This window comes from Brassica napus, chromosome C3 (assembly GCF_020379485.1).
Source record: "Brassica napus cultivar Da-Ae chromosome C3, Da-Ae, whole genome shotgun sequence".
Classification (NCBI taxonomy): Eukaryota; Viridiplantae; Streptophyta; class Magnoliopsida; order Brassicales; family Brassicaceae; genus Brassica; species Brassica napus.
In genome coordinates, this window is record NC_063446.1 from 16,438,242 (window position 1) to 16,464,200 (window position 25,959).

A 25,959-nucleotide genomic window follows, 5' to 3' on the forward strand; every position below is an offset into this window, starting at 1 on the left:
TCAGCCCCAATGTTTAATTAATTAGGCTTTACGAAACGAGTATATCAACGCCTTGGCCCGATACGCATCATCATTATAGTATATGTGTACAAGAGGTAACACTTTTTGAATTTATGACACGATGTAATTGTTTTAGAGAGAACAAAGTTAATATGCAACAATCGTTAACACATGTGCGCGGGTTATCAGCTAGTATCAGATTATTTGAAGAAGTAACTAATTAATTAAATCCTCCCCACAGGAGACAAAGGTGGCTGTGAGAGACACTTAGCCGTAGCCTCAGCTTCAATAAGACCTGAAAATGACTTCAACCTCTCGTTTTGAACCATCGACGACACCTCTATGTAAGCTTTGTTGTCTACACGACAAGTGTTTGGTTCCGTGCGTCCCTAGTTAACTATTAGGGATATATATCCCACATCAGGAATTCTAAGGGACATTAAGTAATATATAAAGGGTTAGGGTCAATCCACTGATCACCAATTGGTTTTAAGTTAGAAGCCCATAATTAAACCCGAATCTAACATGGTATCAGAGCCCAGATCCTAAATACCCTAAACTCCTAATTTAAATTAAAATTAAAATTAACCCTTCCGACCGGGTATAAAAGTTGTGTTAAACTCGCTCGACCGAGTATAAATGTCGTAAAGTTCCGAGATTTATGGCCGATAAGAGTCATCATCTCGAGGAGGGGTATTAGGGATATATATCCCACATCAGGAATTCTAATGGACATTAAGTAATATATAAAGGGTTAGGGTCAATCCACTGATCACCAATTGATTTTAAGTTGGAAGCCCATAATTAAACCCGAATCTAACATTAACCGCTATACAAATGGAGAATGCTTGCAAGAGTGAGAGTGATGTATTGTACTCAACCGTGTATACACCTTCTCTGTATGGAGTGAAACTCAAGAATGGTTGTTGCTTGTTATTATCCTGTCAAAGAAATTGTAATGAGTTTCATAATTGGTGCCAAAAGGAAAAGCTAGCTAGACATGTTTCTATAAATCTGAACGAAAAGCTTGAAGGCTCCTGAAGTGGAGGCAGAGATGTCCCTGGGTTTGTTAGACTGATTGGTGAGGATTCTAAGGTAGCAGCCCATTTCCCAACCTCCACAGTCACATGAACAAAAGTAAACAGTGGTTGGTCATTCTTACACGTCACACAGAAAAGAGCTTGAACGTGTAAAGATTTACCATTTCTTGATAGAAGGGTTGAAGAAGATGGTTGACCATCAGAGAGAATATATGTTTCTGGTGTGCACCCTTTAGTGATGGCTCAGGAGATCTACATACATGGCTTGATTTTGGTCTAATCAGCGGGTCGAGTAACCTCCTCAACGGACTAGACCTGCCTCTGGTTGCTGTAGTACTGGTATTATCTAAAGAAGAGCTTTCACTGAAATAAGATCTAGATCGATTGTCTAAACCAGCTCGCAATGGGACAAGTGTTGTGCTCAAGTGAGGAGGAGTCTGAGCGTCTTCGGCGCTGGAGTTTTTGTTTGACTTCCCAATGCTGAAGTTGAGTCTGCGAAATGGTGAAATGCTCCTTGCTCTTTCCGATACAGCTTTAACTGGTCTCTGAACTGACTGCTTGGGCAGTGTTTCTGTAAGACCCGATCCCGGCCGACTAGGCCGCGGTCGATGCCTCACGTCGCTCAGTCCATACCCGGACCGAACCTCTAAAAATTTTGCCCTTTATTTAAAATATCGCCCATTGGCGAGGGCTAACTCAGATCCTAGGTCAAGACTACCTTAGTCATTCCCTAGCTAGATCCTTTCAACTTATGCACAGCGGAATAACATCTATCATCCATTGCACTAAATCCAATCTAACACTTGTCTGGTCAGATCACCTCATCTACCGGTCAGTAAACACAACTGCCAGCTAGCTCCAAGGTCGATCCCGAACCCAAATCAAGGCATACAAATCTGAGGTTCCATTCCCCTAACCATTCTATCTAGATCTATGCAACATTGCTAGATCATACCTTTGCCACATCCACAGAGCTTGTTAGCTCATCGGCCCAGTTACTCTAGCTGAATGAACTCATAAACCAGCTGATCGAGCTGTCACACTCGAACTAAGCTAGGACCGAGCTATGGCCAGCTGCCATATACTGCGTCCAGCTCCTTTACACCTGCATAAACTCTTCCCTTGGGTACTTAGTCATTCAGCCAACCATCCCCACAGACATAAGTAACCCTTGAGAAGTCTTCAAACAACTAAGGACATGCATCTGGCCCTTACCGGCTCATGCACTGTCCCACATCCTTTTTACCTTATCAACTTATGATACCAAGTCCAGCTCATGCACTAACAATGCCCATCAGATCCTGAGTCAATCAACCAACCACCCCACATGATTCAGAACTGATGAGTCTTCATACTTCCTAATCAGTCATGGAACCATGTCCCACTGAACCTGATTAGTGTCGCTCTTACCACCGGTGCATCCTTCGATCAATCAGATCAGACACCTTGATCCATCATCCAAGGATCAGGTCGTCCATCCTTGCCCATGATCAGATCACACACGACCTGCCTTACCAACACCAAGGTTGATAACCAGCAATTCCTTATGATCAATATCATAAGTGACAATATGTTCCAGCACACAAACATATGATCAGATATCCTAACACAAGGATCTGACCCCAATATGCCCTCAGGTGCAATTTCGACCGCAAGCAAACCTGCTCCAAAAACATAGCCAATGCTTTGCACATAGCTTACCAACCCAAGATTGATAACTAACATTCCTTATGATCAATAATCATAAGTGACAAACATTTCACAATACACAAGCATATGATCCGATAACCTAACACAAGGATCTATCATTGCATGGCTGGTTCCATAACTAATCGATCATTTTCTCATTAAACCCAAATCTGGCCGATTTCAAATGTGATCCAAAAACTAAATAAAATTCATGTAAATTCATGATAATTCCCAACTAAGAGAATGCCATAATCAGAATTTGCAGAACCGGCCTCGATCCTAGAGATCTCGGCCACGAACAGCCAAACCGGCTAAACTGACCATCTCTAAATCAATTCGATAAAACCCAATAAAAATCATGATAATTCATTATAAATACCCACTAAGAAGAATCAATCATCAGATCCCCTCAAGTCCTTCAGGAACTATGAGATCCGATCATACCTTCCAAACCAAGGCCATGGAGGATTTCTCCTAACCGGCCAAGGCCATGGTTTAGTGTCATCAAGTCTGATCCAACAGACTACACCATAATCATTCATAATATATATATTCCTCAAGGATGTGCCATACTTGGCCATGATCAATTCCTCAGTCAACAGAATTGGAATTCAAAAGGTAATCATAAAACTGGTTACCTTATACATGATCTGATTAGATCATGTGTCACTCCTTATTATGTTCGGCCATGCTCCTCCAGTGCACGCCTCTATCAATCCTTATCATATACTTCCAGTATTGATAAGTTCCATTCATGGGTCGCACCCATCAGTCATTCCATGGAACTTCCATGAAACAACTTTCTACACTGCATCTACCTTCAAGGCTGTCTTGGCCTGTAAGAGTGGAGTCTGACCTTCTCCCTTCTCTCCTGGTTAAATGCGTGTGTTCCCAAGACACAGAGGAAACCCAGATGTGATAATCCATGATCAAACATCATCACAGGGTCGACCATCACTTCCCCCTTCAGTGCCCATGAAACTGCCTTTCTACACACATCTGCCCTTAAGGCTGTTCATGCCATTGAGAGTGGAGTCCGGCCTTTTTCCCTTCCTTCCTGACCATTTGAGTGTGTTCCCAGGGCACAAAGGAAGCCTAGGACATGATCATCCATGATCAATCACCATCAAAGGGTCGTTCTCAACTCCCCTTGTGATTGCCCACAAAACTGCCTCTTTCCTGCCTTCACACCACTCTTGATCTTGGATGGAGTAATCCGACTTTTCTCTCTCTTTTTCTCTGGTTTTCTTTGTGTTTCAGGGTGTAGAAGGAAGCCCTGGTGTGCCTGCAAAGGCACGGACTTGCCTGCCTTTTATAGAAGAAGGGGTGGTTACTTTTTGGTGGTTACTTTTTAACCATTGCATCCCTTTGGTTTCAATCCTGGCCATTGATTTAATCAATGGTCCAGATCACACCCTTTCGCCTCTGGCAGTTACCACACACCCTGGAACTGCCAATCCACTCCTGGACAAGGCCAAATAAGGCCCAGACTGATTGCCCATGCCCCTGGCTCAATCCCAAGAGCCCACCAGCCCATCGGCACACACGGGTCACCCACATGGCCCGGCCACTGTCCAGACCCGGCCCAACTGCCCATGACTTGAACACTCAGTCCAGCTGAGTTGAGCTGATCCCCAGCTGTCCCAGCTGAGTGAGCTAGTCCATCTAGCTCAGGGAGCTGACACACTCTTCAGTGAGCTACATTGAGCTACACTACACTTCACCTAGCTGGTCGAGCTTGCTTACTGCATCGCCCAGCTGTTATACACTGTGTCCAGCTTGTTTCCTTTATCTTCTTCAATCCTTCTAAGTCCCTTGGTCAATTTCCAGACCTAGACTTAGTTTTCCCATGATTCATTCTGATCACTCACTTCATCGAGCTTCACCTGGATCTTGTCCAGCTACCAGCTCGCTTGTCCAGCTCCTTTGAGCTTGTCTCCTTCTTGGATTAGCTATGCCTTAGCTTCCTGATGCCCTTAACCTTACTTCAAGGCTATGACACGCTTGTCTTTGGGCCATATGACCATACTGGTGCATTTCCACGCACCGCAGTCCGTCCGGACGATCCTATCCAGAATCGGGGACATGACAAGTCTCCCCCACTTACGAAGGATTCGTCCTCGAATCCAGTGGTGTTAACCTCTTGTCTCATGACAAAGGTTCCATCCGAACTCCTTTGTACCCGGAGCATGGAGCATGCTCGATTGGTTCTTTCTAACCAATTCGTTGCATCTCCCACCTTGTTCCTTCTCACTGACCACGTCCTGGTCATCATATACACAACAAGTCTCCCCCACTTGATAGATATTTAACCCAAAATCTTATCAAGTGGTCCATCAAGCACCCATACAAATACCTGACTTGTGTCTCAGACCCAACTCTCCGGGTTGCGGTCCTAGTAGACACCAAGTCTCTTACTCTCTGACCCTAGTCCATGACTAGATCATCTTCAGTCCCTAAGAACTTACTGCATACCCGAGTCTTAGTAGATTTACCCAATCTCCAAGCCACTCAATGTATCAGTCAAGTCTTAATGAACTCGTTCCAATCTTTAGGCCGCTTGTTGTACCACAAGTCCTAACAGATTTTTTTGTTTCCTTATGTCGTTACAGACACCAAGGGTTCATGATCCCAGCCTAATCGTACTGGATCATCCCTTAACCGACCACAGCCTTTTCCAGCTTGGCCATATTGCGATCTTAGTCCCTACTAGACTAAACCGCCTTAACTTTACTTCTGTCCATCACCGGACTTTGTCATATTTCGATCCTGGTCCATTTAGGACGTGATCATATTCCGGTCCTGGTCCACTCAAGGACTCGACCGTACATTCCGACCATAGGTCCATCTCCGAGTAGGTCGTGTCCTGATCCTCGTCCCTTACCGGACTTGATCATATTACGGTTCTGGTCCACTCAGGGACTCAACCGTCTCAATCAATACACAGCCTGAAGCTACCATCTTTCTGTTTCACAAAAAGAACTGGTGCTCCCCAAGGCAATACACTAGGGCATATGAACCCCTTCTCAAGCAACTCCTCAAGTTGCTTCTTCAGCTCTGCCATCTGAGCTGGTGCCATTTTATATGGACTTTTAGATAATGGGGCCATTCCAGGTTCCAATTCAATGATGAATGGGCCAGCCCTATCAGGGGGAATGCCCTGTAGTGCCCCAAACACATCCTGAAATTCCCGAACCAACGGTATACCCTCTGGGTCACAGGCCCCTACAACCTCATCAGTGTAAATGGTAGCCAAAAGGCCTCACAACCATTTCCAAGCATCCGTTCTATTGGACTGCTGAAACCACCAAACTACAAGAGGTTGGCTTGATTCCTTGGTACTTAATCGGGGTCCAAACTCGTTCTCAAGTTGCACCCTTCCCAGGTGACAATCTAGAGTTGCCCGATACTTTCCCAACCAGTCCATGCCCAAGATCTCTTCATGATGCTTGAGGGGGACCACAATCAGATCTATAGGCATCGGCCTATCCAAGATCACCACAATCAGATCTATAGGCATCGGCCTATCCAAGATCACCACAATCAGATCTATAGGCATCGGCCTATCCAAGATCACCACCGATCATTAAGTACTTAGATGAGTAGGATCTCGGTTTGATCACACATTTGGAAAATGTCCCATACCATTCTCCAAAGCATCACACATTTGTGAACGTCCCATACCATTCACAAAAGTGTTTATAGTATACCTCAATCCTCATCATACTAAGATACTTAACATCGTGTTTCCAATTCCTCTTGGAATTGATCCATTCCATTCATTCAATCTTAAGGAATCCTACCTTGACTTACACTGAGTCCAAGCTGATCCATCTGATCACAAGCCCACTCATGTACTAGCCATGTAGCGTCTCCCTTAGACTAACATGAACATTGCATATGCTCACTTGTTTTGAAAGGCCACAAAGGAATAACATTTACCTCCAAGAGAGTGCTGCACGTTTCTTTCAACCTAAGCCACTCTCTGGTCCATGTTACTTCCCTTGTCCAGGTCGTCCATACAAAGATCTTGCATTGCGTCCATCATCCAATCCGTCCATTATTCCCAAATAACTAGATAAACTAACCTTTATGTTTTCAGGGTCTTGCCGTGGAAGAGTGTATCTTGGCTAAGGCGGCTCATCTTGGAACTTCCCCGTTCACAAGCATGAAACCCAAACTTACCTCAACTCTCACTTGGCTCACCACAACTAAGGTTCCAAGTCATCTCAGTTTTCAGAAATAATTTCGGTTTGGAACTCAACATCTTTGAGCACTGTCCGTAACAGGATCAAGCATGCTCTGATACCAACTTGTAAGACCCGATCCCGGCCGACTAGGCCGCGGTCGATGCCTCACGTCGCTCAGTCCATACCCGGACCGAACCTCTAAAAATTTTGCCCTTTATTTAAAATATCGCCCATTGGCGAGGGCTAACTCAGATCCTAGCTCAAGACTACCTTAGTCATTCCCTAGCTAGATCCTTTCAACTTATGCACAGCGGAATAACATCTATCATCCATTGGACTAAATCCAATCTAACACTTGTCTGGTCAGATCACCTCAGCTACTGGTCAGTAAACACAACTGCCAGCTAGCTCCAAGGTCGATCCCGAACCCAAATCAAGGCATACAAATCTGAGGTTCCATTCCCCTAACCATTCTATCTAGATTTATGCAACATTGCTAGATCATACCTTTGTCACATCCACGGAGCTTGTTAGCTCATCGGCCCAGCTACTCTAGCTGAATGAACTCATAAACCAGCTGATCGAGCTGTCACACTCGAACTGAGCTAGGACCGAGCTATGGCCAGCTGCCATATACTGCGTCCAGCTCCTTTACACCTGCATAAACTCTTCCCTTGGGTACTTAGTCGTTCAGCCAACCATCCCCACAGACATAAGTAACCCTTGAGAAGTCTTCAAACAACTAAGGACATGCATCTGGCCCTTACCGGCTCATGCACTGTCCCACATCCTTTTTACCTTATCAACTTATGATACCAAGTCCAGCTCATGCACTAACAATGCCCATCAGATCCTGAGTCAATCAACCAACCACCCCACATGACTCAGAACTGATGAGTCTTCATACTTCCTAATCAGTCATGGAACCATGTCCCACTGAACCTGATTAGTGTCGCTCTTACCACCGGTGCATCCTTCGATCAATCAGATCAAACACCTTGATCCATCATCCAAGGATCAGGTCGTCCATCCTTGCCCATGATCAGATCACACACGGCCTGCCTTACCAACACCAAGGTTGATAACCAGCAATTCCTTATGATCAATATCATAAGTGACAATATGTTCCAGCACACAAACATATGATCAGATATCCTAACACAAGGATATGACCCCAATATGCCCTCAGGTGCAATTTCGACCGCAAGCAAATCTGCTCCAAAAACATAGCCAATGCTTTGCACATAGCTTACCAACCCAAGGTTGATAACTAACATTTCTTATGATCAATAATCATAAGTGACAAACATTTCACAATACACAAGCATATGATCCGATAACCTAACACAAGGATCTATCATTGCATGGCTGGTTCCATAACTAATCGATCATTTTCTCATTAAACCCAAATCTGGCCGATTTCAAATGTGAGCCAAAAACTAAATAAAATTCATGTAAATTCATGATAATTCCCAACTAAGAGAATGCCATAATCAGAATTTGCAGAACTGGTCTCGATCCTAGAGATCTCGGCCACGAACAGCCAAACCGGCCAAACTGACCATCTCTAAATCAATTCGATAAAACCCAATAAAAATCATGATAATTCATTATAAATACCCACTAAGAAGAATCAATCATCAGATCCCCTCAAGTCCTTCAGGAACTATGAGATCCGATCATACCTTCCAAACCAAGGCCATGGAGGATTTCTCCTAACCGGCCAAGGCCATGGTTTAGTGTCATCAAGTCTGATCCAACAGACTACACCATAATCATTCATAATATATATATTCCTCAAGGACGTGCCATACTTGGCCATGATCAATTCCTCAGTCAACAGAATTGGAATTCAAAAGGTAATCATAAAACCGGTTACCTTATACATGATCTGATTAGATCATGTGTCACTCCTTATTATGTTCGGCCATGCTCCTCCAGTGCACGCCTCTATCAATCCTTATCATATACTTCCAGTATTGATAAGTTCCATTCATGGGTCGCACCCATCAGTCATTCCATGGAACTTCCATGAAACCACTTTCTACACTGCATCTACTTTCAAGGCTGTCTTGGCCTGTAAGAGTGGAGTCTGGCCTTCTCCCTTCTCTCCTGGTTAAATGTGTGTGTTCCCAAGACACAGAGGAAGCCCATGATGTGATCATCCATGATCAAACATCATCACAGGGTCGACCATCACTTCCCCCTTCAGTGCCCATGAAACTGCCTTTCTACACACATCTGCCCTTAAGGCTGTTCATGCCATTGAGAGTGGAGTCCGGCCTTCTCCCTTCCCTCCTGACCATTTGAGTGTGTTCCCAGGGCACAGAGGAAGCCTAGGACATGATCATCCATGATCAATCACCATCAAAGGGTCGTTCTCAACTCCCCTTGTGATTGCCCACAAAACTGCCTCTTTGCTGCCTTCACACCACTCTTGATCTTGGATGGAATAATCCGACTCTCTCTCTCTTTTTCTCTGGTTTTCTTTGTGTTTCAGGGTGTAGAAGGAAGCTCTGGTGTGCCTGCAAAGGCACGGACTTGCCTGCCTTTTATAGAAGAAGGGGTGGTTACTTTTTGGTGGTTACTTTTTAACCATTGCATCCCTTCGGTTTCAATCCTGGCCATTGATTTAATCAATGGTCCAGATCACACCCTTTCGCCTCTGGCAGTTACCACACACCCTGGAACTGCCAATCCACTCCTGGACAAGGCCAAACAAGGCCCAGACTGATTGCCCACACCCCTGGCTCAATCCCAAGAGCCCACCAGCCCATCGGCACACACGGGTCACCCACATGGCCCGGCCACTGTCCAGACCCGGCCCAACTGCCCATGACTTGAACACTCAGTCCAGCTGAGTTGAGCTGATCCCCAGCTGTCCCAGCTGAGTGAGCTAGTCCATCTAGCTCAGGGAGCTGACACACTCTTTAGTGAGCTACACTGAGCTGCACTACACTTCACCTAGCTGGTCGAGCTTGCTTACTGCATCGCCCAGCTGTTATACACTGTGTCCAGCTTGTTTCCTTTATCTTCTTCAATCCTTCTAAGTCCCTCGGTCAATTTCCAGACCTAGACTTAGTTTTCCCATGATCCATTCTGATCACTCACTTCATCGAGCTTCACCTGGATCTTGTCCAGCTACCAGCTCGCTTGTCCAGCTCCTTTGAGCTTGTCTCCTTCTTGGATTAGCTATGCCTTAGCTTCCTGATGCCCTTAACCTTAATTCAAGGCTATGACACGCTTGTCTTTGGGCCATATGACCATACTAGTGCATTTCCACGCACCGCAGTCCGTCCGGACGATCCTATCCAGAATCGGGGACATGACAGTTTCTGTTGACCTTCTGTCTAGAATCTTGCTCTTGGAGGAACTAGATTCCGGCTTTATAGACCGTGGAGCTGAACATGATCTGTTCTTCTCTGCACTCAAGAAGTTGATACGCTTCAAGAACGGTTTACTTCCATCAGCAGCGCCTTGCACATAAGCTAACCTCTCTGGGAACCCTTTTCTGTTACTATCTGCCATTTGCTCAGCTAACATTTTTGATTCAGAGAACTTTGACATCTGTTTCTGGGAAACAATCCCTGCTACAAACACAGCAGCAGGCTTTTCTTTACCGAACAGATCATGAACACAAGGTTTTCCTTGATATTATCCTCTCAGGCTTTGATGGACTCAAGAACGTTCGAGTCTTTGGGACAATCCTAAACTCAGAATCTCTCTTCTCCCTCCGTAGGAATGCAGTTCCATGAGGGCTTTGATCAAACTGCACATCTCTTTGGGATGTATCACCATTATCTTGAGGACAATCTCCTGGCTTAGATGACATAAGATAATACTGCAGTGGAGGGTGATTCATCAGTCCAGATTGATGAAGATGTGCTTGTGTTGGATAATGAAGACCATGTATGCTTATCATCGATCTGTTTAGCATCTGAACCAATGCCACCAGCTTTGAGGTCTCTCACTTCAACCTTATCACACTTGTTTACATAACTCGGCACATATATAGGATTTGTACTTCACGTGGTCTCTTTCTCCTGATGCGGTACTTCTGCCTATCCTTCACTTGAGTCGATTCTCCAAGCGTTTGGGACACATGTCTTCTACATTTCTGGTGATCTCGCTGTGGAAATCGGAATAAGACAAACCGCGTTTAAAGTCTCTGAACTTATCCAGTATATATGAGTTTTGGGTTTCCTTAGAGCATCTCCAAAAAAGAACTCTATTTTGAAGTTTCAAAAACTCTATATTTGAAGTTTAAATGTTTTCTTCTCCAAAAGCAAAACTTCAAACATAACTTCAAAACTAATTGTATTTTATAATATAGTTCTTATATTTGTCATAACTAATTTGAATTCATACAACTTTTGTAAATAACTAGTACATATAAAAACATATTACGACAGTATTAATTAATAAAATATTATATTAAAAAATAAAATTTTAAACAAAATAACTTAATTAATATTAAACTTCAAGCAAAATACCATATTATTCCATAAAGTGATTTTCGTAATGCATATATGATCTACTAGTGCATTTCGAAGTAAAAGTAGCTCTCCTCATTTTTAATTTGTAGATTAGAGATAAAAAAAATATTAAATCGGAAAATATTAATACTTGTAAATACATTAGATCAGAACAAAAAAATAAAAGAGAAACATAAAATATTGCTAAAAGACTAATTTTTATCGATGATATTAATACTCGTGAATATATTCAATATGAACAAGAAAGAATTGTACGAAAATACATCATCAACAACAACAACAACAACCATCTTCAATTACACACAAAAAATTGGACAATATTTGGAAATTTTGAAGGTTCCGGATCAAACTTACCTGACTATTAGTGTTGTTGTAATATTTAAATTTGTGTAATAGATATGTCTTCATTTATATTTTTGTTATCTAAATCTAGTTTTAAATATTTTAAATCTTCTTTTAAAATTTTATTTAATTTAATGTGTAAACTTAAATAAAATTTTGTAAACAAAACTTAAAATATTTATGAGACATAATTTTTATAAGGATTAAAATAATAAACAAGGAAATATTTATGAATTATAAATGTGATGTGTAATTGTAGGGACCAAAATACAAATAAAAATATGAAGTTTTGATAAGTGAAACTTCAAATATAGAGTTTCACTCCTCAAAACTTCAAATTTTGAAGTTCCTTTTTGGAGAGCAAAAAACTTCATATTTGAAGTTATAGAGTATCTTTTGGAGATGGTCTTATTGAACACCTTCTTCTAAGCAGCCACAAAAGTAGGTGTATCAGTTGAACCTTTCTTCAGCTCTAGACGACACTCCATCTGTTTTGAGAAGCACTGACGTTTCACTCAGACCATTACTTAGTCTCCCAGTCGAAAATAACATGGAGGGTTTCCTGTAGATACCAGAAATAAAAGTAAATATTATCCACAGACACACACACACACAGAAGGTAATAAAGTCCCATAGCAAATCTTCAAAATTTAAGATCTGACAAGAATCTCTACAAGTAAAATCTAAAAGTATGTAATACAAAACATGCAACCACATTTTTCACGATGTTCCTCTTAAAGCTTCCCACTTTACCCAAAAGAAACCGAAACTTGAGGAGTGACTACCGAGTACTGTGATACACACAAGATGGATGAGTTTCATTTAACATTAAACACGACAAGACAAACGTTTCTTCGCAGACAAAAACATTCACTGTAGTGGCAAGTGTCAGAGAGTGATGATAAGCTTCAAAAATCCAGAATCGATTCCTATGCTGCACCAGGACGTATATGGGGACAAATACAAGGACAATACAAGGACGGAAGCGGCAAAATTTTAAAATTATGGGTACGGATACGGCATATATATATAAACTAGCAAAAATATAAAATATTTATAAAATAACAAAAATATATATAGTGAATCTAACATAATTAAATATGATTTACTTTAATTTGTCTATTTTGCCAACTAAAAATAAATAAAAAAGAAATTCCAGAGTGTATCAGGACAAGAATGAATCTGAAAATCCAAGGCATACTCATCCTGAAGCTTTCGCTCTCCTCTAGGAATGGTTTTTTTATGGATAGAGAGATGAGGAGAAGTATTTCTTACTCGACTAAAAGGAGAGTGTAGCCTCCCGTAAAATAAGAAAGTATGAAAAACTGGATTAAGAGACGAAAATTCTTCAAAAAAGCCATAGAAGTTATATCATCTATTATATTCCAATGTGACTGTTCACGTCGGGATAATCTTGATTTTAGAATACCTTTAATATACTTTGAAATATAAGCTCCACCCTCTTCTTCACTGCGTATGCTCTCTTCTCTCACTGCGAATGAGCGAATGATGCCAAAAAGAGTTCAGCTCGCAAGTGGAGTCTCATTGGCCGTGAATCAGAAACTACCATGTTCTAACTTGCACTGAGTCAATTGGGGGGGGGGGGGAGATTAACCACAACAAATCGTAAACATCAGATCGGACCTTTAATAACAAGAATTTGATTAGCGTTCTTTTTTTAGTTTGAACAACAAAGTCCGGGCGACCCAGAAAATAATTTAACATAGGGCACAATATATATAAAATTATATCATATATATATATATTAAAAATTAATTATAAATTAAATTATCAGTTAAATTTATGTTATATTATATTGTATTTTTAAATTTATATTTTATAGTGTATATTGTTATATGATATTGACGCTTTTTATGATGATTGTTATTTTAGGTTTGCGGGGAATTGATTATGTGGATATTGAAAACCCAACTTACAAATAAAATTAGTTGCTCATTACTTTGTTTGTTTTGTAGGTAATCATTAGATGTCCACTCAAACTGGGTGAGCTTATGCTAAACTGATGTAGAGTTGTGTCTTTTTGAAATACAAGTAGATGTTTAGTATGTATAGTAATGTTTTGAGCGCTGAGTTTCCAATTAAATATATATATATATATATATATATATATATGTATCTTTTGGTTACAAGTGAAACTTAATATTATATGAATTGATTTAATTTATGGAATTTTTGGATTTCATATAATATTTGATCTTGATTCCGGACAAACTACTTATTAAAAATATCTTGGGTTGGAAAATCTTGTGCTATGTTTATTAAAAAATGTATGATTAGATGTTGAACTGAGGTGTGTGAACTTGTTTTGGAAACCTTATCTAATAGATGTATGTGGCAGTGGCATCTTCCATTTGATTTAGGTTTTAGTGGATGATTGATCGTATGTTTTCATTTAATTGATGTATGATTGATCAAATCAACATTGGAAGCTTCATCGTTTGCCTTGCCGCATCTTCAACCAAATTGATTAGAGTTTGCTTCCTTGGTTTACGCCGCCCGTGATGCAGAGCTAATGTGAACATTTATTTCGGCACGCAAAAAAATTGTTCAGAAATTAAAACCAACTCAGACACAATATTTTTTACAAATTATATAATATATGAAATATCTTGAGAAGTGGTGTGAGGTGCGAGTCTTGTGACCATAGAAATATTCACCGGCCAATATGGGGAGTGGACCAACGTAAGTGTTACGTGTTCCATACGGACCATGCTAAAGCAATACCAAAAAAAAAATAAAAAATACTAAAGCAATACCATAAACTACATTAGCTATAGTTTAGCTTTGAACTTTTTGAAAAATTAGTTTTGTCTCTATTAATTTGAGACAAGCCTCTCAGCAATTTCTTTAAAAAACAAGTTCTCTTTTCTGGTTTCCATAAATACTTTTACTTGTTTTCTTGTAGTGTATTCCCAAATTTTATAATTGTTTATGTGGCTTTTCTTTGCTCTTTAGCTCTTACAATGAGCTCCTCCTTTTTTCATAAATAATTTTCTAATTATTTTATAATATCGTTTACTTTTTATTTTATAATTTGTTTTACTTAAGTTTTGTATGTTCTATATAAGGTTGAAACTATTATGTCCAAAAATAAATATTCAGTTAAATAAAATAGATATTTTATGTAATATTTTCATAATGTATATCAACTAATTACATTCTTTTAATATTTAATATAAATATATTTATAATTTTTCTTATATATTTATCTTTTAAACCCATTGCCTAACATATGACCATATTATGAATATAGTTTTTTTGTTTCTAAAGACCATATTATGAATATCTCGTTTTACCGGCTCAAAAGATCAAAAAAAACTATGGTCCCTACGTAATATTTAAAATTTGGATCATGTAAATTTTGTTTTAAATATTTTGGACTTTAAAATACATCGATTTTGTTAATTTTCAGAGTTTTTGGTGCAAATGTACTTCTCACATATTAGATACGGCTTTTCTCAGTGATCACACCGACTAGTTAAGCGGTTTAGTTCGACTTCAAATCTGATAACTCACCTAGGCCTGGGCAAAATAACCGGAACCGAAGAACCGAACCGGAACCGAACCGAAATACCCGAAACCGGAACCGGACCAATACCCTCAAATACCCGAACGGTTCCTATATTTTTATATCCAAAATAACCGAACCGAACCGGAACCGAACCGAGAACCGAACGGGTACCCGAATATATAAAAATATTAATTATATATACATATAACATCACTAAATATATATTTTTAATTTAAAATTCTATTAAAAATATTTGAAAATAGTTGAGGATAACTAAATTATTATAAAGTATCCAAACTACCCGAAAGTATCCGAAACTATCCGGATATTTTTATCCGAAATATCCAAATTTTTTATCTAAATCATCCTAATTATTTGATATTTTACCTTAAATAACCAATAATTTATCCAAATTATCCAAACTACCCGAACTATCCGAACCCGAACCGGATCCAAATGAGAACCGAACTTTTTATGGATATTTTCCGGTTCCTACATTTACTATCCGAACCGAACCGAACCCGAAACTATCCGAACCGAACCGAACCGAAAATAGGTCGAGTACTAAATGGATCCTCTAGCCCCTATCCGAACTACCCGAAACCCGAAATACCCGAACCGAACCGAACCGATACCCGAAATGCCCAGGCCTAAACTCACCCTACTAATCTGAGTCATATAAAAAAAATGCGAGTTATTCAGGGACAAAGCAAGCTGATGATTTGTTTGACGTATAGTTTAAGTGCTTTTTTTTTTTGCTTAACTCAGCAGTTCAAGTGTTCAACAACATCATTTCGCTCTTTAGAAAAACAACATAATTTCTGCCACAAAATGATTATGGTTTCTTAAAAAGTATCCAAAGTTATAAAGCCACAAAAATATGTAATCAAGTAAAAGAAGTGTTCTCACTGACATTTTTCTTTTTGTTTAGTTCTTAGAAGTTGGTCTATTGTGTTCATAATTTGATTTCTGTTAAGAGATGTAGTATTAACACTTGCTGATTCCGGAAATAAAATATTGTACTCTTTCCAATTAGGAACAAATAATAATAAAAATACAAACAAAATCCAAAATGAGCTGCAAAATCCTATCAAAAGTCAACATCGATGCCCTTCTAGATCTTTCTCAGCATTTACATTATTGCCTGCAAACGGCAACGTGCATCGTCGTTTGGGCCATAAGATAATCAAAACCCTAAGGCTATAAATCAGACTTAAAGTCACTCACAGCAACACACACATTTCTAAGAGACAGATAAAAACCAAAAAAAGAAAAATTAAGCAATGGCGGAGAAAGAAGAAGTGAAGCTTCTGGGGATATGGGCGAGCCCTTTCAGCCGTCGGATCGAGATGGCTCTCAAACTCAAAGGGATACCGTACGATTACGTTGAAGAAATATTGGAGCACAAAAGCCCTTTGCTTCTTGCACTCAACCCTATCCACAAGAAGGTCCCTGTTCTTGTCCACAATGGCAAAACCATTCTCGAGTCTCAAGTGATTCTTGAATACATCGATGAGACTTGGAAACAGAATCCAATTCTCCCTCAGGATCCTTACGAGAGATCCAAGGCTCGATTCTTAGGCAAACTCGTCGATGAACAGGTACGTATATATATATATATTTATGTATATGTATTCTTACTAATTGTTTTTGATCTTTATCTGTACTGTAGATCATCACTGCGGGTTTTGTATCAATGGCAAGAGCAGACGAGAAAGGAAGAGAGGCTTTGGCCGAGCAGACAAGAGAACTGATTATGAATCTGGAGAAGGAACTTGTCGGAAAAGATTTCTTCGGTGGTAAGAGTGTCGGGTTTTTGGATTTGGTCGCCGGAAGTATGATTCCGTTTTGTTTGGAGAGAGGTTGGGAAGGAATTGGATTGAAAGTGATTACAGAGGAGAAGTTTCCAGAATACAGCAGATGGGTGAAGAACTTGGAGAAGGTTGAGGCTGTGAAAGATTGTATTCCTCCAAGAGAGAAACATGTTGAACACATGAATTATATGGGGGAAAGAATCAGATCCGCTTAGACGAAAGTCATATTTGGTTCGGTGTTTCAATGTTTTAAGTTGCTGTAATGTTTGAACCTTGTTATCTGTTATGTTTCTCAAAAAAGCTTGTCTTTTTTTTTTCTTTCTAATAAACAAAGTTATCTTATACAAATATGAGTGATTTAAGTTGTATATAGCTAAACAACTTTTGGTATTTAGCTGCTCTGTCGGAAGGTGAAACTTGAAAGACTAAAATAGCTTAAAATATTTTAAGACAATCAAATCTAATCAAAGCGTTCGTTTCTTTAAAAGTTTTACAGCCAAAATATTTTTTAAAAATTTAAGTCAAAAATTTTATTTTTGGAACAAAAAACATACTTTACAAAGTTAAACAACTTTTGGTATATAGCTAAACAACTTTTGGTATTTAGCTGCTCTGTTGGAAGGTGAAACTTGAAAGACTAAAATAGCTCTTGCTCTCTGACTTTAAGGGGGTGATTGTAGGTGTAGTTCTAGACAAACAAATCCAATCAAAGCGTTCGTTTCTTTAAAAGTTCTACGGCCAAAATATTTTTAAAAAAATTAAGTCAAGAATTTTATTTTTGGAACCAAAAATATACTTTACAAAGTTACATCAAAAGAATTTACAACAACTAAATTTGCAACTTAAATTTTACAGCCAAAAATATAAAATCAAATCCAATCAAAGCGTTCGTTTCTTTAAAAGTTCTACGGCCAAAATATTTTTTAAAAAATTAAGTCAAGAATTTTATTTTTGGAACCAAAAATATACTTTACAAAGTTACATCAAAAGAATTTACAACAACTAAATTTGCAGCTTAAATTTTACAGCCAAAAATATAAAATTAAACTATTGAATGCTTATAATAGACATGCTGAAAAGAAAAAAAAACTAACGTGCATTGTTGGTGTTGAATTTATTCAACAAGTTGAAAAAAAAACTAGGATCAACAACAATTTTGTTGTTTTTATTGATTGTTGATATTATTAGATTTATATTCACCTTAATTATTTAAAATAATTTATTTCACAATAATTTATTTTTTATTGATTTATATCAATTTTTATGATCTACAAATAGAGATTAGTTTTATTATTTTATATGATTTGGATTCAAACAAAAAAAAATATTTTATCATGAGTTTTAGGTATTTTCAATCTGATTTTGTTTATATATCATAATATTTCAACTTTAAATATATATTTAATTTTATAATTATTGTATTTTTAAATTTTTTATCTTTTAAATTTTAATATTTAGTTATAAAATCAAAATAGAAAATATGAAATAAAAATATATTGATAAGGTATTGTTTTTTTCATTATAAAGTATAAAATAATGATTGTATATTAAGTAGTATATGGAAAAAAAAGAAGATAATGCCAATGATGAAAGTGAAAGTTAAGGTATTAGAAAAAAATGAACAAATTACATAGTTTATGTGTAAGGTGTAGACAAAATGGATATTTTGATGGAGCAATAGAGATTTGTTTTAGAATTAACCACAGTGTCCACGGCGGCGATCGAAGTCAACCGACTAATCTATGTGTTTAAGAAATATCGATATTTATAAATTTTTTGGTGGCCAACAGGAATCTAATTGCGGATTCACCAAGATTATCTGCCATAGCCCAATCTCGATTAGATTTAGGAGCATTCGAGGATTACCGTTAACTTCAACAAAAAAGTAGAAAAAAAAAGATCAACGAGCTGTAAGTATGTGCTGTCATGCGTAAGGTGTAGGACAAGATAATTATTTAATGGAGCTGCATATATTTTATGGCTTACATTAAATAAGAGATTTTCTGCTGATTCTCTAAATCAATATGTAAGCAATGTACTTGTGCATTGACCGAGACATAACGAGGATCGAGATCAACTAACTTCTTCGTTGTTTTTTATTTTTGAATATCTGATGAGAAACTTCATCGCTCTCAGATTTCCTGGTAGGATCCAAATCGGGTAAAAAATCTAGACGTGCAACTAGGGTCAGGCCTAACTAGGGTGAAAGTATTGAGTCAGAGCCAGCTCAGCTGTATAATTTATTGGACTTGGCTTAGAGGCAGGGGCGGACCCAGTAAGAGAAGAGGGGTGTCACATGACACCACAAAAATCTTATAAAAAAAATATTTTAGCTTATAAAATGTATAATATCTGTACTATAGTTCAGATGGTAAGTTTAGCCCAATGAACCCCCAAATACTCGGGTTTGAATCTCTATTGACCCCTTTTGACATTATTATTTTTACTTAAACAATATATTGAACCCAATGAAAATTAATGCTGGGTCCGTCCCTGCTTAGAGGGCCACTGAGAAATGAATTTACGTAGACTTGAATTTTAAGAGTGGAAAGATTTTAAAAGTTACGTGGAATATATGTACATTGATTTATAAAATCCGATCATAACTTTTTAGATTGGTATAAATTTTCATGAATTTGTATGAGACTGTGTTCGGTTGGTGGTAGAAGCTTTGACTATGTGAACTATATTAATATATTTATCCCCTTTATAAATATAAAATTAGATTTTTCGGAGTAAACTCATTTGTGCTATAAATGTTTTGGATTAGGGTCAACTAGGCCAACAACGGCTCCGCATATCATAAAAATTTAGGGTATTCGGATCCGTAAATTTAATATCCAGATTTGGATCTGTGGTTTCCGAATATCTTTCAATGTAGTATAATACACATAGATATTTGGATCCGGATCTGTAAAAATAAACTAAAAATTATTTTTAGAAAATACTAAAATTCTAAAAAATAATACATAAATTAAATATTTATACAAGATATTTAAATATATATATATAATTAAATATGTATAATATTAGAAAAGTTAAAATATAATATTATAAGATTAATTTATGTATAAATATTAATAATTTTTTTTTAAATATAATATTTTTTAAAAAATACAGATCCGGTTCCAAATATTTGGACTTAAAAATTAAGATACTCGGAAACCGAATTTGGTTTTGACAGATCTAATATTATACTATATGGATTTGGATCCGGGCATCTCGAATATCCTATTTTCAGAGCAGAACCAAATCAGATCCCGAAAAATAAGTCTCAGGCCTAGGGTCAACTTCAAATTTTACATTTTAGTTTAGTGATATAATTCTTACAATCACACACATTCTTGATATTTAAATGTTGTTTCAATATTTTTTTATATAAACACTAGCAAAGCAAAAGTAAAAGATATGAATGTATATTATTTTTAATTATTACAAAGTCATTTTCCAAATTCCAAAAATATGTATTCTTTTTACATATAGAATATATATTTTCATTAAAATCCAAGGGGTGAAATGTGTAAATGCATAACATAATTTGTTTCTCTATATATATAATTATTTAAGTTCCGTTGAATTTGATTTGATTTTAATAGTATTTTAAAGCACACTTTTATAGGACAGAAGAGTCAAGTAGGTTTAACCAAAATTAATTAGTTAATTTTATTTGTGGTCTCTAGCCTAAAGAAATTTTGAGTTTAATTTTGATTAAAATTTGGCTTTACATTTTTTTTATCAAAAAAATTTGGCTTTACATTTTTGCAAATTTCAGTGTGTGTGTGTTTTGCCAATTTGCAACATGTGTTCATTAGCTATCCAAAATGTTTTCGTCAATGTTATAAACCTCAATATATATGTTAACTTATACCACATATTCCCCAACTCTGTTTTGTGCACCATTTGAAACGCCACATCTTCAAAGATTGTCAATTCATATACTTCTAATTCTTAAACTTTTTCATATGCATAAATTAACTTCAATCCTCGGTTTTGAATTTGCCCAAATGGTAACAATTTATTGTCACTGTAATCTCTCTGAAACTCAACAAAAATAGAGCAAAAACCTTCATTGAGGCATTTTGCCCAATTTGTTAAATGGAACTCAAACTTATAAAAATTGCAACCAAAGGAAGGATAATCTGTGTATTAAGACATATATAAACAATTCTAAGCCGATTTTTAGAGTTCTCAAATTATTTTTCGTTTCTTACTAAACAACAGTAAGAAAGGAAAGAAGAAAGGGAGGAACACGAAGTACATACCTCATGATTTGAACTCTAATCCATTCAAACACTCTTACAATCTTTCTTCTTTCTTTGATTTCCCCGTTATGGTTTCAGTTCGATGAAATCATCGAATTTCATCTTTGGCGGATTTGAACCCTAACACTGCCTTCCCCAATTTAATCTGGTAGGAGAATGGTTTGATTCGATCTTAACAGTTGGATTTAGATTTTTGTTTGTGCCGGTTAAATTTTTCAGAAATTTGAATTGGCCCCAAGTAGTTTTCATTAGATCTAATTAGACCCCTTCTTGTGACTTGGATATATTTGACGGAGTTGATGTCGTTGGAGACGCATTCTAATACTTCATATGATTTTAGACTTACGGTTTAGAGTTGAGGGGTGAAATTTTGGGATAAGGTTTCAAATTTTAAAAAATAAAAAATTATAATTAAAATTTTCAAAATAAAAGAAAGATTATTTTGGTCATTTTATTTTAGGGCTATTTTGTGACAAAAACTTAAAAATAGATATTTAAGAGAATTGTCCAATCTTTTTTCCTAAAGCTTAAATAGTTGAGCTTAAAAACAACAATATAACTACTGGATTAGTGGGTTAATCAATGCCAGCGAGAATGAGTAAATGACTTACTCAATGAAACAACTTCTAAACTAGTCTTTCTACAAAAACTATTATATGATTCAATGCAAAACGAATACTGACTAGCAGCAGACAACAATTCAACAAAGTTAACACAATTACATTACTACATTCAGTTCACAACATCACCAAACACGTATCATCACAAATGTGACTCGACGTGTGCAACCACACCCCCAATCAGTGAAATTAATGCACCGGTCGATGCTCTACTGTGATTACCCGCATACGTCCCTTTTGGCTCAACCAGCCAATCCGTCCACAGTCTCCCCAGTCAATTATACCTAAACGGGCCATCACATCTCCACTACCCTCCGGACCCTTACGAATCACAATCATCACATAGTCTCATGTCTCATGTTAAACGACCATAATTTTCATTAAACGGTTCATTATATTCATCTAATAACCTACTTCGTCCAATTCTTATCACAAAGTAATACCATAAATCAATCCACAACATTAACACAAAACATTCTGTTTAAATTCTTTAACAATGCAGAGGTTTTTATGCATAATACAAACCGTGTGGTGTAGCTATTTAGTCAATGCATGTGTTTTCACTGACATCACATCATAACTTTCTTTTTCAACTCTGGTTCTGTCTTATTTTCCTATGGGATGTTTATGGTTCATCAGAATCTTGGGGATAAAAGCTTACATATTAAGCCCAATATAACGTATAGAAGGCCCATTAGGTCGATTCAAAACACAAATCAGTTCTGGTTAGGTAATAACGAAGAGTGATAAATAAGAAGTTAAAAAAAAAGTGAACCAATCAAACTGAATCATCTGACAGCGCCGGTCGTCTCTTCTTGTCTCCTCTCTTTCTGGCGGCTCGAACGCCAAAGGCAAAGGAGCTTAATCTCCTCCGTTCGTTACCATACCTTTACAGAGCCTCTCCTCAGTAATCAGAGATGGCGGATAAGCCGGCGCAGGAGCAGGAGCAGAAGCCAGCAATGGAACCGGCGGTTCTTGACGATATCATCCGCCGTTTGGTTGAGTTTCGGAACACGAGGCCTGGATCCGGGAAGCAAGTTCACCTCAGCGAAGGTGAAATCCGTCAGCTCTGTGCTGTCTCCAAAGAAATCTTTCTTCAACAACCTAATCTCCTCGAACTCGAAGCTCCCATCAAGATCTGCGGTCAGATTCTTTCTCCCTCTGCTCAAATAGTGTTTCTTTTTTTTCTTCTTCCGTTTCACTTATTATCTTGAAAAAGAGAATCTGTTAGCTCTTTGCAAGCTGTAAGTAGGTAACAGTTGGTAGTAATTAGGCTGTCGGTTCGAGCATAAATGTTTTTAGGACCTTTGAGTGGCTCAAAAAAATTATATTTTGAGTTAGTAACCTATTAAATCAAGTGAATCGGTGGTAAAAGGTGGAATCTTTATACTACAAGTCTTAAATATGATTAAGAGTTTGGAGAGGTTCTTATGAATTTCAGATTCGTTTATAATAGTACTAATAAGTTATGGGTTTATTGGAACTCTTTTATAGTGCAAGACTTGAGTAGTGTTAAGTGTTTTGACATGTTCTTGAGGTTTGATTCTTTAATATGATGACTCATTAAGTTATGGTTTGATTGATTGGTTCTCATGAAACATTTCCTGCAAATTTTTTGACCAAGTTCAATGCTGTTCATTCACCAATCTTTTATGGAGGTTGAATGATGCAACACAAAGAGTAAATTGTCATTTTTAAGATTTATCTGGCGTGAATTGTTAGTTGAGTTGGTTGACTCATTAAGTTATGGTTTGATTGATTGGTTGCTCCTTGATATCCCATGTTTTCTTCTGGTTGTTTCTTAGATTTAATGGTTCATTTTTTCTTAGTTTTTTTTTTTTTTTTTTTTCTCGTTTTATACTTTCACAGGTGATATTCATGGGCAGTATTCAGATCTATTGAGGCTATTTGAGTATGGAGGCTTCCCTCCGGAAGCCAATTATTTGTTCTTAGGTGATTACGTCGACCGTGGCAAGCAAAGCTTGGAAACAATATGCCTTCTCTTAGCTTACAAAATCAAGTACCCTGAGAACTTCTTCTTGCTTAGAGGGAACCATGAATCTGCTTCCATCAATCGTATTTACGGGTTCTATGACGAGTGCAAACGCAGGTTCAACGTCAGGCTCTGGAAAATATTCACCGATTGCTTTAACTGTCTTCCTGTGGCGGCTTTGGTCGATGACAGGATACTATGTATGCATGGTGGGATCTCCCCAGAGTTGACGAGCTTGGACCAGATCAGGAACATTTCACGCCCGATGGATATTCCTGAATCAGGTCTGGTGTGTGATTTGCTTTGGTCGGATCCTAGTGGAGACGTCAAAGGATGGGGAGTGAATGATCGTGGTGTTTCATACACTTTTGGAGCTGACACAGTTGCAGAGTTCTTGCAAAAAAATGACATGGACCTTATCTGCCGTGCCCACCAGGTTTATTCTTTTATTGTTTCAACTCAAGTTTGTTGGAAAAACTATCTGAGTGTTTTATAACTCTTGTGTATTTTAGGTTGTTGAAGATGGGTATGAGTTCTTTGCAGACAGACAGCTTGTTACTGTGTTTTCAGCTCCCAACTATTGTGGAGAGTTTGACAATGCTGGCGCAATGATGAGCATTGATGAGAGCTTAATGTGCTCGTTCCAAATACTTAAGCCGTCGGATAAGAGATCATCACCATTTCTATGACAGCAATCATCTAGTTACCTCCATGCTTCATATTAACAACACTCCAAAAGGTAAAAAAAACTTTTGTTCTTGTTATAGTTGAGTTGACACCACATGTGTGTCAGTGTAACACTTGTCTCTACATTTCTTGCTTTGAGGTGTAGATAGTTCATCATCACATGTGTGTTATCACATAAAATAGCTCATGTTGCTTATAATTAGTCATCAAGGACAGAGAGCTTTATATGCATGCGGAGTGTTTTCTTTGTGGCTCAGCTTTTGATTATCTTTTTGGTATTTGACATTTTGGTGCAGCTGTGTACACTAGAAAGAGAGGATCTAGTGGCAGAAACTACTCAACTGTTACCTTGGTGGTTCTCCTGATGATAGAACATTTAAGCAAAAAACACAGAGACGGTCTCCAACAGAGTAAAGAACTCAGGTCTCTACTGTAATTTTAGCTTCTATCTCCATGTTTGTCTAAAACGTGTATGTTTTGTCTTCTTTCTGAATAATCTTTAGATTCTCTCATTTGTACCCTCTTATTTGTTTATGAAGCTCCAAGGCCAAAACTTTTCTAGAGTCCCTAGTTCTCTTCACCACAGCTCGCAGATTCTTATGGGATTACAATAACATTAAATTATATCCGTTTTGACTATTAAAATTAATCAGGTGGTGTGAATTGTCAAATGTAAGAACATGCGGTGCTTAAAGGAAAAAAATTATGTGTAAATTGAGCATTAACAATGAAAATTAATGTGTGCACGTGTGATTGAGAGAAAGTTGGAACCAGAAACGACATCAAAACACATTATTTATTGAGTTAAGCCAAGCCGCCTAATCATATGATTACTAAGTTATTTGTGACTGTAACTCCTGCAGATAGATCAGAGTAGTTCTTCCTTCGACGTTTCTTTTCTGAGTTCTTTGTTGCTGTGATGCGTGCTGATCAGTCAGTACTTCTTCCTTGATTATTGAGCGACTGTTAATGAATGAGAAGTGTGTCAATATTATACATTTTGCCATCATTTAGTGGAACTGATCACATTTTTCTCTTTCTGATCTGTATTATTTTGGTTTTTTCTTGCTTTGTCAGTCATCTTTGTCTCTTAGATGGGATGTTACACATTTTACCGACTTTCAACTGGCTTGCATCGGCAGTTTTATCCTTGCATATTCCTCGAAAGGACAGGTTTTGCTGAGTTACGTTTTGATCTGATGTATGAAATCATCTTTGGTGATTACTCTTGCAGGAAAGTGGTGTGTGCGAAAATCTTTTTCTACTTCATCATTGAAGATTTTGTATTCTATTG

General features: G+C 37.6%; 2 protein-coding genes and 1 pseudogene across 2 annotated transcripts; 2 read left to right on the forward strand and 1 right to left on the reverse strand.

Annotated features, from left to right (window-relative positions):
* Positions 1–918: 918 nt before the first annotated feature.
* LOC125584377 lies at positions 919–15,387 on the reverse strand (annotated as a pseudogene).
* Positions 15,388–16,426: 1,039 nt separating this feature from the next.
* LOC106447277 (glutathione S-transferase U5) lies at positions 16,427–17,445 on the forward strand. The gene is made up of 2 exons (XM_013889167.3): positions 16,427–16,890; positions 16,962–17,445. The coding sequence occupies exons 1-2, from the start codon at positions 16,573–16,575 to the stop codon at positions 17,316–17,318; spliced, it is 675 nt and encodes a 224-aa protein (XP_013744621.1). The 5' UTR covers positions 16,427–16,572; the 3' UTR covers positions 17,319–17,445.
* Positions 17,446–22,725: 5,280 nt separating this feature from the next.
* On the forward strand, positions 22,726–25,231 carry LOC106447278 (serine/threonine-protein phosphatase PP1 isozyme 1). The gene is made up of 4 exons (XM_013889168.3): positions 22,726–23,128; positions 23,855–24,414; positions 24,491–24,717; positions 24,962–25,231. The coding sequence occupies exons 1-3, from the start codon at positions 22,903–22,905 to the stop codon at positions 24,665–24,667; spliced, it is 963 nt and encodes a 320-aa protein (XP_013744622.1). The 5' UTR covers positions 22,726–22,902; the 3' UTR covers positions 24,668–24,717; positions 24,962–25,231.
* Positions 25,232–25,959: the final 728 nt, after the last annotated feature.